The sequence below is a fragment of the Paramacrobiotus metropolitanus genome, unplaced genomic scaffold, assembly GCF_019649055.1.
Source record: "Paramacrobiotus metropolitanus isolate TYO unplaced genomic scaffold, Prichtersi_v1.0 Parri_scaffold0000013, whole genome shotgun sequence".
Lineage (NCBI taxonomy): Eukaryota > Metazoa > Tardigrada > Eutardigrada > Parachela > Macrobiotidae > Paramacrobiotus > Paramacrobiotus metropolitanus.
In genome coordinates this window covers 1,476,612-1,489,055 of record NW_026570233.1, presented here as the reverse complement: position 1 = coordinate 1,489,055, position 12,444 = coordinate 1,476,612, and the positions used below count along the sequence as shown (strand labels likewise).

At 42.2% G+C, this 12,444-nt stretch overlaps 1 protein-coding gene across 2 annotated transcripts; it reads right to left on the bottom strand.

Moving 5' to 3' along the window:
• Positions 1-76: 76 nt before the first annotated feature.
• On the bottom strand, positions 77-7,200 carry LOC129584306 (Y+L amino acid transporter 2-like). Of its 2 annotated transcripts, XM_055476450.1 has the most exons (15): positions 6,601-7,200; positions 5,994-6,111; positions 4,138-4,166; positions 3,980-4,039; positions 3,158-3,265; positions 2,136-2,215; positions 2,007-2,052; positions 1,567-1,711; positions 1,225-1,462; positions 1,025-1,076; positions 821-960; positions 706-750; positions 553-637; positions 393-485; positions 77-332 (listed from the first exon to the last, which is right to left on the bottom strand). In XM_055476450.1, exons 1-15 carry the CDS (start codon positions 6,797-6,799, stop codon positions 289-291), a joined length of 1,482 nt encoding a protein of 493 aa, XP_055332425.1. In that variant the 5' UTR covers positions 6,800-7,200; the 3' UTR covers positions 77-288. The 2 variants fall into 2 exon arrangements, 1 of the variants encoding a protein (XP_055332425.1); XR_008689872.1 differs by lacking the exon at positions 553-637 and having other exon boundaries at positions 277-332.
• Between the last annotated feature and the right edge of the window lie 5,244 nt (positions 7,201-12,444).

The window sequence follows — 12,444 nt, the reverse complement described above, 5'->3', positions numbered from 1 at the left end:
GCTTATCCATATAGCAAATACTGTACAACAGGTATCGATACGAAATTAATTTCCGTTAAATCCCATTTTATCCGCTAACAAAATACATTCATCTACTTCTCCACCCATTTTCTACGTCAAAATAATCTCCAATAAAGATCAGCTGAAAAACATATGCAGACCGTTTGTGCAGACATTCACAGGAAACCTCACGTACAAAAAAACCGGAAATTTGTCGACTGAATTAACCCTCTTGAGCAGACAAATGTGTCTTGTACAAATGCTTCTTAATGGAGTGCCCGGCAATTCCTAATATACAAGCAGCGCTTTTTGCACGCCACGCGTAAAAGCTCCTGCAATAAGCGAAAATGCTCGGCTCGATAAGACTAACCGCAGTCGAAACGTTTTCTCACCTGTCCATCGGTCAAGAAAATCTGGTCGATAATAAGGCTTGACAAGGAAAAAATAAACAGGCACAGCAGTAAGCATGATCAGAACACCAACGCCTACAGAAAGCTTTCGTAATACTTTTGGTTAATGTATCAGACCAAACGGTATGCTGAGTATGCTGACCGGTGTCCAATAAATCTTCATACAAAGGAGGAAAGATGAAATATATGGTACATATTAAGTACACGATTGGCCAGACCAGCGACGCCTACAATCAATAGCGTTAAACAGCAGTGTATGCAAAAACCGTTTTCCCAATACATGTACAGTTTTTACTTTATAAGGTCGCGTTAAATCTGGCCGCTTCCATCGCATCCAAATCTGAAAGCGCGAAATTGTAGCTATAAACGTTTTTTTGCTAAAGTAGTACAGACTAAGCGTAGTTGCTCACGAGTACAAAGACGCCGGCGGCAATGGCCAGCCAGTTAACCGCGGAAAAGAAATAAATCAGTGAAAAGACGTTCCCAAAGAACAAGTATATCAGGGAGAGGATGGCCGTGAAGATGATGGCCGGTATCGGCGTGCCGCGGTCTGCAAAATTTTTAGCCTTGGCTTTAACGGTAGTTATTAGTTTATTTTTTTTCTTCCGTCTTACACATTTGGATCATTCCAAGCAGTTGCGGTAATTGATGTTCTTTGGCGCCCACCTACGATATTAATCTTGTAAACATCCAGTACGGCGTTTTCACATCCATTACGTGGCAATAGGTTTGCAATGCAGATCTAATGAAACCGATCCACGGTTTCTGCAGTAAAATTTTAGGACGAAGAACATTTTCTGTTGAATTGGTTTACCCATAAAAGGCGGGCCGACGTGAAGACAATGCCATTGCCGGCGCCGAACGATGACACGGCCACCAGCAGCGACATTAACCAGGCCAGCGGACCGTACAGGATGTTAGCAAAGGTAAAGGGCACGGCGGCGTTCTCGCGCATCTCATTGGCGGAGATGGTGGTGAAGAATGCCACATTGGTCAGGAAGTACAGTGTGGTGCAGAGAAGGCACGAGATAACAAGCGCCCGTTTTAGATTCCTGTGGAAAAATAGTTCATTAGAAAACTAGAGTCTGTAAAGCGCGTTCTTTCGGAGCCAACTATATGCGTCTGCAGATATCAGTAAAATAATCAAGTAGCGTACTTGTGTGGTCTCTTTACTTCTTCGCTGACAAAATTGAGGGAGTTCCATCCGTAGTATGCAAAAAGACAGCGGTAAAAGGCCACCGATACGTCGTAGGCACTGTGCGTTGTTCCGGCAAAAGGGTTCTCGAAATTTCTTGTTTGCCCTGAAAACTGACAAAATTGTACGAGCTCTGCGCAGCAAAACAACTTTAATATTTCATAAATAATATATATTGGGTATAATCAGATCGTGTAGTGTGAACTGTGACCTTTGATTTTATTTAAAAAGCCACAACCACCAGAGAAACGTTTTAGAAGGTTGACGCGGTTATGCACTTTTAAAACCGCAAGTCATCTAAAGAAATTTTTAATAAGAAACTGTTTTAATGAAATAAACATTTCTTTTCCATTTTTGAAAATTTACAGCGTCCTCGCAGAAGTACGCGCAAGCAAACTTACCTAAGCAAAGCTGTACAAATCCAGTGACAATAACACAAACCAATCCCTGTCAACAAACAACAACCAGTCAATATTGTTAAGATGTTATTTAATCTACCATTAAAAATTGTATTCAAAGTTTTGCCTTACCAAGACTTTAAAGATCGTCAGGACATTCTGTGTAGCCAGAGCGAGCTGGACATCCCAACAGTTGACCAACGTAAGGATCACTGAAAGAAAAGAAAATCCGTTCAGCTCTCCTAAGATGCAATTAAAAAATTACGAGACAGTAGAATGGCGGGCTACCCCTTTAAGCGCTCAGTTTAGATTCTGTAATCACATTGCAAGAGCTTTTACGCGCGTTGAATGCGGAAGCGTAATCAGGTCATTTCCGGACACATGGTAGCAATTTGCGGCAGCCGCAACGATTCTCAGCTATAGCTTCCTAACCGGGCCACCATCCAGTAAAATCCCATGACAATATTTTGATTTATATGAAATTTTGCCAGTATTTGGTAAGAAATCGTACATATTAGAGCCATTAGTTTCTTCGCTTATTTTTTAAAATAAACTTTCAATTAAACAAATTTTTGCCTGGAAAAACGTGCCTTGCGCTTTCACAATCTTGTTCACAAAAACACGGTAGATGATTTATAAGTTTTGCTAGTTTTCCATTCCACGTTCCTCTACTATCGTTTCCCGGCTATTTATTTAACTGTGTAATATAATTTTGTCAATAAATCAGTGAAAACGTTCTAACTTCCTTCAGCGATAGAAACATTCCTTCCTACTTGGATTACATGTTACAAAACCAACAAGCGGAAAGCCCGGCGTATCACACCGCCCCATCTGAACAACACTCCAAGGTCAACGCGCCGCCATAACACAGCAAGCAATTTTTCACGACGAGAACAACAAAAATGTCAACGGTTGGTGGAATATTATCCCCGGCATATACAAATTCCCGGGGGTCGATTTCCTCCGCGCCCGCAAACCCGCTTCCCCTCCCGCTCAACACAAATGACATGTCTACTTGACGTGAACATTATCCCGCTCTTGCTTATTACTCGGGGGAGGCATTGTCGGCAGCGCGCCACAGGCAGTGAAGCATTAACCGGCACAAATTCCTATAATATACAGCTCGGTACAGGGAGAACGCACAAGTGACTTACGGATGCACACAACGGCCAGCGTGATGGTCGGCGCGGATGAGGGCACATCGGCGTAGAACGGCTGCAGGATGTATTGGGCAAACGTTAACGCCACAATGGTCTGGCATCCTGTGTGTGTTGGAGCAACGGAAGGAAATGGGTTATGTAATCACATCACTGTCTTAACACTACACTGCGCCCGCTAATCATCGATGTGCGGGTGCCGGCGTGTTCAACCAACACGACAGAGTAGTGATTTACATGGCAAAAAAACTGGATTTGTATGGAAAAGTCAAAAAGTCACAGAAAAAACTATTAGCTTATTGTAAACAGCTTATAATGACCGCACAAGCTGATAATGATGTGACGATGGAATTTGGAATAAGAAGCAAACGAATTTGTAAAATAATAGTTGTGGCGTAAAAGGAGGAAAACCTGGTTTGAAAATAAAGTGGACCTCAAATAGTCACATATCTATTTATTATTTTGTTAACTATTTTGAACTTATCGGTCTTTTTTTAATATTTTGCCAATTATTTAAAACCGAATGAATTTATTATCATTTTTAAAAATTATCAGCATAATTTAACTGTTATTGATTTTGCTGAATTTGCTTACATTATGTTTTTGCAAAACCAGAAAATTTCGGATTGAAAATGAAAAAAAATATTTAAGGGAAATGCATCTGTAGTAAAATAGAACAAATATTCTTAACTTTAAAATGTCAAACTACGTTTTGTCAAGAAATTCAGAGAACTGGGGAAATTCTCGATGATCGAGGGATGCGGTTTAAAGTTGTTTTATTGATTGTATTAGCATGACAATTATTCTTCCATCGCCTACCCGGTCGAATAATCAAACACTCAATCCACAGTCTGACGAAGGCCAGAAACGGTCCAAAAGCTGTGTGTACCGAAGGGGAGAGAAGAAGAATAACATTGACTAGACCGGATGTGCATGTGGATATTTAAAGAAGCCCAGCGCAATCAATATCACTTTACCTTCGTAGATGTAGGCATAATCCGCGCCACTGCAAAAAAACACACATATTGATTGCGCCCATCAAAGCGCGGTTGATGGTTTTTTGTGCTGTGTTTATTAGGGAATGTGTCTGAGGATACTGCACAGCTCCCCCGGCGTCACGATCAGGGCTGCACACAATCGATGGAGCTGTCACCCGGGACGCTGGATTGAGCTTGAAAAATCACTCCGCTTTTCATAATGAATGCTTTTCTTGTTGCGCAACCCGGCAGCAACATACACAACTGCCCCGAGTGTATATCGCCAGAAAGGCGATCGTTTTAATGAAGAGCAAACTATTTTCCCAACATCAGCATCGTGTGAGAAAATCGTTCCGCAAACAGCGCACGGCTAATTCTTTCACTAAAGTCTTCTACAGATGGCTAGTTTTGAGCTGAAAAGGCAAAGACAAAATTTTATAATTGCTTTAATAAATTTTTTTCGTTAAGTATCTTGATCGAATATTCAATTTTTTATTTTGGAATTTGGAAAAAACCTTTTTTTATTAGATTTTTGAACCCTGGTTCTTCTTTAACTCTCGCAGTGTGCTCTGCACTTTATTGTTTACGCTATATATTACGAACATGTACTGTATTTTAACAACATTATACGATAACTGATTTAGTGCAGCGGTTAAATTTCCCTGAGAATAGTTTCATGTTTTTAAAAAAAGGGTTCGGATGGTATTTTTCGAAGAATTTTTAGTGGTGTTTCAGATAGTGAAATCACCGGATTCAAGGAATGCTACTAACTTAAGAGAGACATTAGCCTTAACCATATTATATTGATTTCCGCTGGAGGAGACATTTAAGCAAATGCCGGGTATATCAAATATCCCAATTAAAAGCATTGCCCAGCCGAATAGCGCAATAGCGCTCCTCCATTAACCTCCATTCGCTGCGGTCCGCGGCTAATTCCCCAACTCCGTCCCTGCACTTGTTCGCTCGTTTCTCCCGTTTGGGTCGTTGTGGAAACTACGACAGCGCCCGGAAAGAGGCCTATTTGTACCAAATTACACCCGGCCCCGGCTGATGAAAGCCAATTTCCAATCGGACAAAAGGCCGTCCTGGCTAAGTAGCTTTCACTAGCATATTGACAACATACATCCCATGAATATTTTAACAAATGCCACTGCTCTCCCACCGACTAACCCATGCAGTGTAGCAGCCTCGAAACCCAATCAGTAAACGTTGACTTTGTCCTATTGATTTTTCCCAGGCAAATATACATATGTCCGTAGTATGTGTTGTGGCCTATTTTTGCCGGGGATTATAATAGGGAGATGCTGCTGATTTGACACCGTTTAATTATTGCGATCAGGCTGATGGATGGGCCAATATGGGGAAATAATCGGCGGGGGCGGTGCAGTGTGGTGGTGTGATGTAATTGCCGATTGTTTACAAATTGTGCCAGCGTTGCGTGTGAGCAGCATATTTACCAGTAGCATTTAAAATTAATATAATTTTAAATTTTACAGTGAACTCTACGGCATAGAGTCTATTAAACCTATTTTCAAAATAAAACAAAAATCAGTCTATTTAAAAATTAAAATGATTGGAAAAAAACAGTTTGCGCCTAGAAAATTAACACAATTAATAATCGTCACAATTCTTGGCAAGTTATGTGCTTATTTCTTGTTACTACGATGTGGTTCAGTGGTTCCGATAGAAATGAATTAAATATTGTTTATGGCTTCCCCGCAGATCGATTGATTTGCTTTGCCAATAATGATTGAGTTATAGTATTCCCCGCGATTACGAACGCATTATCTAAGGATGTTAAGGGATTTGATGAATGGTTGCAACAGAGCAACGGTATACACACATGCCTGCAGTACCTGCGCTTAATGGATGTGCCCAGCTCAGCGTAGCATAGAGCGCCCAGGAACGAGTAAAGTCCACACGCGATCCAGATAATCAAGGCCAAACCTACGCTTCCGGCGCCTTTTAATACCCCTATAAACGGAAACTATAAAATCCCTATCTCGTGTTACATCATTCAGCCGTCAAAATGAGCGTGTTGTATCGGCCACAAATTAAAAATAGGAGGGGATTCTACAGATAAATGCATACCATTTAAAACAAAATCAGAAAAAAATAACAACAACTGTTTTGGAAACAAAAAATGATTTAAAGACAAAAATATGCAGGTAATTTATATATACTGTACATCGAAAATCGGCACAGCAATAAAATTTTATAGAGGCTAGGAAAATGTAAAACATGCAAACACGTGAAGCTGTGCTGCAGTTTATACACAATGAATCTGAGCACTGCTTGTAAAAATAAAAAAATTAAATAATATCACCATTTTACTTCTGTTGGAATTTTATGTATTTCAAGATTTTGCCACAGTATTTTGGAGTTTGTTGTCATCCGAAGTAAAATGTAATCTGGATTCTACAGAAAACAATTTCTCATTAACTCTAGCGCTGCCACACTCACCACTGGGCGTAATGAAAATCCCCGATCCGATAATGGTCCCGACAATAATACAAATGCCGCTGGCCAGACTAATCTTGGCCGGCAACAGCTGATCCCCGTTACCGGCACCGGTCGCCTGTTTTTCCCGACCCTTCAGATGATTATTCGTGACATCATGCTTCCAGCGTGTTACCGTTAACGTCTCCACTGTCTTGGGCATTGTGCTGCAGAGACTCCTGTACAAGCGTGGCGGTAAAGGAAATTCAGTAATCTTTTATGTCCACATCACGCCAACTGGATTATCCCCGGGCGCGCGCGTCATGTACCGGCATCCGATTAGGCATAACGATGAACACGGGAAGTCAGGCGCAAATCCGACATCCGGATGAGGATGTGCAAAAAACACAAGCACATGTGAATACGTAGATATAAAGGCCAGTGCTGTATATATATACAACTATTCAAGGATAGAGAGAGGGAGAGAAAGAAAGGAACGGGACTGGATTGCGCCCGAGTTGGGGAGTTAATCAAACGGAGACGCCGGATAAGGATGCGGACGATGGGAGGCCGCCTCGTGCCCGGTCGACCTATCAGTGGGGACTGTTGGGCTTTAAACCGGCACGATCAAGAAATCAAATACACGCTGTGTTGTGTGTGCGGAGGCAGTGCGTTAGCGGATCGTGTTGCTGGGCTTTAGGATTTGTGGCGGTATCCAGTGTACGGTTGTTTTCCTACTGGAACTGGCTTTTGTATTGAGGGTGCGTTTGGATTACAGTTCAGACTTGCCTCCATCGATGCAAGCTTGCAACTTTTGCATTAGCTGTGAAAGTGTTTTATTTGTAAGTATTCTTCTTTGAAAAAATCGGCTGGAGTTTTTATGCCGGTAATATGTGTGCTATTATGATGCAGATATTATGGATGTGCGTGTATTACAAAAGTGACTATGTTGCAGAGTTTGATTAGTCCCGGAAAATCGATATCGCATAGGTTTTGATAACCATAAGCTGTATGGAGCGAATCAATAGAGATAATTTATCCACAATCCAGGCACTAACTCAATAAAAGAACTACCGGAAACATTATCCAGACTTTCTGATTGTTCTGTAATCTGCTTTTTTTCCTAGAACAGCTGTTAACCTTGAAGCCTTGAAGGCTGGCTAAAAGTGGCTTGTTTCGTAAAGTTTTGTTCCTTAATTGTACAAAATATGGTATGTACTGTATTGTATGTACATGCACTACAGAAACACAGATCCTGTACAATGTATCCATTTTGTACATCAAAACATAAACAGAAACGAAAAAACTGGTAAAATTTGTCGTAAGATACCACAATTTTTGATGAAGCTTTTAATCTCACTTAAAGAGCTCTAAAATAGAACGAACTACAGATATGTATGACCTTTCCATATCTACAAGCATTTATCCGAGAAACCAGTTGCCTTGTTCCGGTTGTTGGCTGCTTTGTTGCACCACCGTCGACGTGACTACGGTATCAGTCTGCTTTATACACCGCAGGCTTCCGAGATCTCCTAATGCGATGATGGAATTTCGAGGAATCGGTCTTCCACTCACAGGGGTCACTGGAGAAGATCGAGCGCTAAACCAGCGATGATTTTGGTGTAACGACCTCTTCTTCTTTGAATCAACGGAATCAGCAACTGATGGAAGCGCCAGCCGGGGAGTTTCTACGGAAATGCATCGAGGCAGAAGAATGATGGAAGGAATAGAATCCATATCGGGACGGCCCAGAATGCGAATCATCGGCACTGCGGTGACCACCAAGCTTTCGGTAAAAAGAAAAAGCAGAACAAACTCTCGCAACATGATTACCATTTGCGCGCTCGTCGAGGCAAAAAGAGATACCTTTCGCACAAAATGTAATCGTACTAGAAAGTGCTTCGGACCAGGCGTCTCTCGAACGACCAACAAAGCGAGGGCTTAATAAAACGCAGTGAAATCCCTATTCGTATTTATACGCACAGTTCGCGAACGTGGGGTTGGGGTCGCGGGGCACGCCCCTTGGGGTTGCGGTTCGTTTCCCGTGTGGTTATTCTTCGCAGCCAAAACATTAATTTTCTCCTCATCACCTACTTTAGCCCTTTCGTCCAACTGACGTACAAATTTTTCATTACGATATTTTCTTGATTGTTGTGTACCTAGATAATGGAATGTTTGGGTCTTGTAATTTCCTTGGTTTCTTAGTTTCTTAGCAGAGCAGCTGTAAAAATAGCTTATGCTGGAAATATTTATGCAGGTATAACCGTAACAATAATGCTACCATAGTATGATTGATGCTGCATTGGTATATGCAGACTGCAGTTACACCGTCTGTAAACAATAATACATATATCCTTTGCCGACAACAAGACTTCACAGAAACCGTGCTCGTAGGAGTCGGTATCCCGCCTTGACCTTTCCGGCTTGACGCATGCGCTGGATGTAATGAAGGACACGTGCATTGAGTTGGCTATCTTGACAAACCACGATTAGCGTCAGCACTGATCTTTCTAACGCATTCCATTGATTGTATACACAAAGATTAGGTTACGAGTCCATCTAAACACAGAAGGAAAGGCGCAAGCGAACGCAATCGAAAACGCTGGCTTAAACCATCAGAACTTTCCGCTACGCCTTGTGTAGGAGATACTGCGTCGGCATGAAGAAACAATAGATAGGGTGCGCCTTATCTTGTTGTGCTCACTAACGCAGCCTGAAATACGGCCACTGCATTGTGATAGTCACATAGTGTGCCATAATATATCTGTAATACTTTATACTATGTAGTTGTTTTGCTAGTATATTCGTACATGTATTTGTTTTACTAACATAATTACATTGGTCTGACTTCCAATGCGTAACCCTTTCAAGAATGCACTACTCCGTATTTACACAGATAAGCAGTAGGTTTACAAGGTCTTTTATACAACAAAAATAGCAAGCACGTGCTAACGATTCATTACGAGACAAAATACTCAGTCATCAATGCCATTGTAAGACTTTAATTTTGCACAACGTTCTTCTTCGATATGGCTTATTTAGCTATTAACTATCTTAAGCGTTCATCTACTTTTCTTCATCAGTACCAAAAATTTATTGCTGTATATCTTACATTTCACGCAAAACAAAAGCAGAAGAACAATCACAGCTCATTGCAGTCATTGTGTCAACACTCGCAACAGCGAGTGATCCAAATAATCTAGTTAAGTTTTTTGATAACGTGCGACACCAGTACCGCAGTAAGAAACACCGGCAGACAGTCAGACACTGACAGAAAGGTAACGCTAGGCAAGCATCACCACATACAAGTGTAGTTATTCACCAACGGTCCATATAATTTACATAATCACGGGTTAACCCAGAAACCAGTTGCCTTGATTTCGTGGCGGTCGTGTCACAGGCACCGGTGTGGTTGAGGCTGTCTTGAGATTGGTGAATTCCCCCAACGCCACAAGGAAACTCCGGGGCACCGGCTGACCGGCCGCCGTTGACAGGGCTTGGTGGCGTCGATGGTTGTGACCTTTGGCGGCGCCGTAATAGTGTACACCACGGGGAAACGGTCGTTTGGCTAAATCGGGATTGGTGAGGTAAAGAGAGCGGTATGGCGCATTCTGTACAAGGATGAGCGACGGAGCCGAATTCGGGATGGATTCATCAAACATATGGAAGACGGGTGCGCCGCGCACCGTCCAACATCCACAAAGAACAACAAGGAATACTGAGAGAAACATGACTACAAATGTGAGTTCTAAAGCCGGTAAAAGAAAAGTGCGACGCGATGGGTTTTTCTGGCGCACCTTTATACAGCATTACCAAAGTTAGCTAACGAGTAACCGACCACCCACCGATACCGCTGGACGGCGAATGAATTAACTGAGAAACATTGCCGGAATATTGTGCTTATGTAGGGTCGATATTAATGTGAAGTCATAGCGCGCTGTCACACCCGGTATTATTCCTGCTTTTCCCCGAACACAATTGTCCGGTCCGCGGAATGCCAGGATAAGATTCCCAGTTTGAATTATCGGGATTATCACATGGCGCATAACAGTGGGGAGCTGTATTGTTGAGCGTAGCCAGGGCGGGCCGGTGGGCGGATAAAAGCGGTAAGGACTGTGAGCGGACGACGTGCGCAGTTGGTGAGCGGATCAGTTTGCACACATACCTGCCCACACTTTAATTTCTTTTCACACTGGCCTTTCCGGTTCGCCAGAATACTTAACGGATCAGTCTTTTGCAACAGCCCCAACACAGGCGTCGTAGTAATGTATCGGGTGCTTGGAATACGTAATTCAGCCTTGAGCGCAATGATCCCTCACCGACAACGACGCTCCCATATAATCCCTGTACTTGCGTCGCCCGGCTAAGGGTGCGCGCAAATCCGCACATAAGCGCAATTTCAGGCGCCACGTCATATTTTACAGCCGTGTGACGGCAGCACGTACAGGGATTAATTTGGTCCGCCACTCGTAATCCTTAGTTAATGGTTTTATATGTACTCCACCTGGAGCGTGTAGGTTGCGGTTACGTAATCGTTATGCTGATCGGGACCATCGTTAAAGGGAACTTGAGACATCTCATAGAGTGTTTTGTGTACGTACTGCACTATGACAGCCTTCAAAGGTTGCTTTACGCCTGGATGACTTTGACGCAAGTGCGAAGGTCTTTCGTTTGCCTAACAATGGTCACGAATAAAGGATGGAACTTATAAAAAGCCCAAAATCGGCCATCATGACGCAAACGCCAAGGAATAAATTTTACCCGGTCTGGCACCGATATGTTCTAAGCCGTTTTCGACAACAGTGCACACTGGAAAACGATATATTTTGGTATCAATAATTAAAGTAATAATTACTTGTTTTCCCGTCACGTTTCAGACAGAAACGTTTTTTTCTGCTCCAGTAGTGCTAATACGGTACAGTCCGGGATATTAAGCGTAAAAATTCATTAAGCAGCAGCTTAACTAGCTGGGCTGTGAATATATCTGTATTTTTTACTTTTCCTGCAGCACAAGGTAAATAATACTTACGTTGCAGTATTCCATTGTAATACGCATACTCCATAGTGCTGTAGTATTCAGTAGGTACCAAAACTCTTGGCTGTTTTAGTCGTTCTCAGCTCAGTAGCGTTTAGAAAGCAAACTAACAAGCACGCTTGCATTAAAAATTTTATGAAATAAAGAAATGGCCTCTAAATGAACAGCACTCGCTGCACTGGGAATTCGCATCACGCGCTGGTAACGGCGTCGCCTTCTGGTCAGCTGCGAATTTGCAGGGCCAGTTTGGATAAATACTAAAGATAAATACTTTTCGATAAATACTTTTATCTATCTAAAAATTTTCAGGCGAGATGCTGTGGCCATAAAGATAGTCTGGGCTGCTATTGCCTACTTGTACGGGCATGTGTGTTCTGTTCCCGCTATCCACTTCTCTCAAACATGCACCACCCGAACAATTAAACAAACGATCGTTATTTATATGAAGATATTTTAATCCGACACTTAGGGAACCGACATCCGAGCAGTAATATCTACGTAGATATACCCGTGATAATTATGGATCCAAATAAAGATCTAGCGAATTAAGGAACTTATTATTAACTATTTTAATGCGAGGAATATATGCTCAGCTCAGGGAAGGAGCACCATGCTCCGAGTGATTCCTTACAGATAAATTACCAGCCGAATAACCATAATCACGGTATGACGGTGCAGATCTTATATAAATTTCCTGTTTCTGTTATATTACAAGTGTGCTTTGTTCTTGTTTCCCCGCCGATTTGACGCCTGAGGAAATGAGCTTGTGTTTCGAGCATTTGTGCGATTCCACAATAAGCGGACATCGAAAGTTCAGAACTGCCTGACCGACT

What these genes read in the sequence shown, in the direction of transcription:
- LOC129584306 (XM_055476450.1), bottom strand. Translation starts at nt 6,799, where the DNA reads ATGCCCAAGACAGTGGAGACGTTAACGGTAACACGCTGGAAGCATGAT. An exon ending in ATTTGTACAGCTTTGCTTAG is followed by an intron (nt 1,712 to 2,006) that starts GTAAGTTTGCTT and finishes GTCAGTTTTCAG; the next exon opens with GGCAAACAAGAAATTTCGAG. An exon ending in GCTTGGAATGATCCAAATGT is followed by an intron (nt 961 to 1,024) that starts GTAAGACGGAAG and finishes AAAATTTTGCAG; the next exon opens with ACCGCGGCACGCCGATACCG.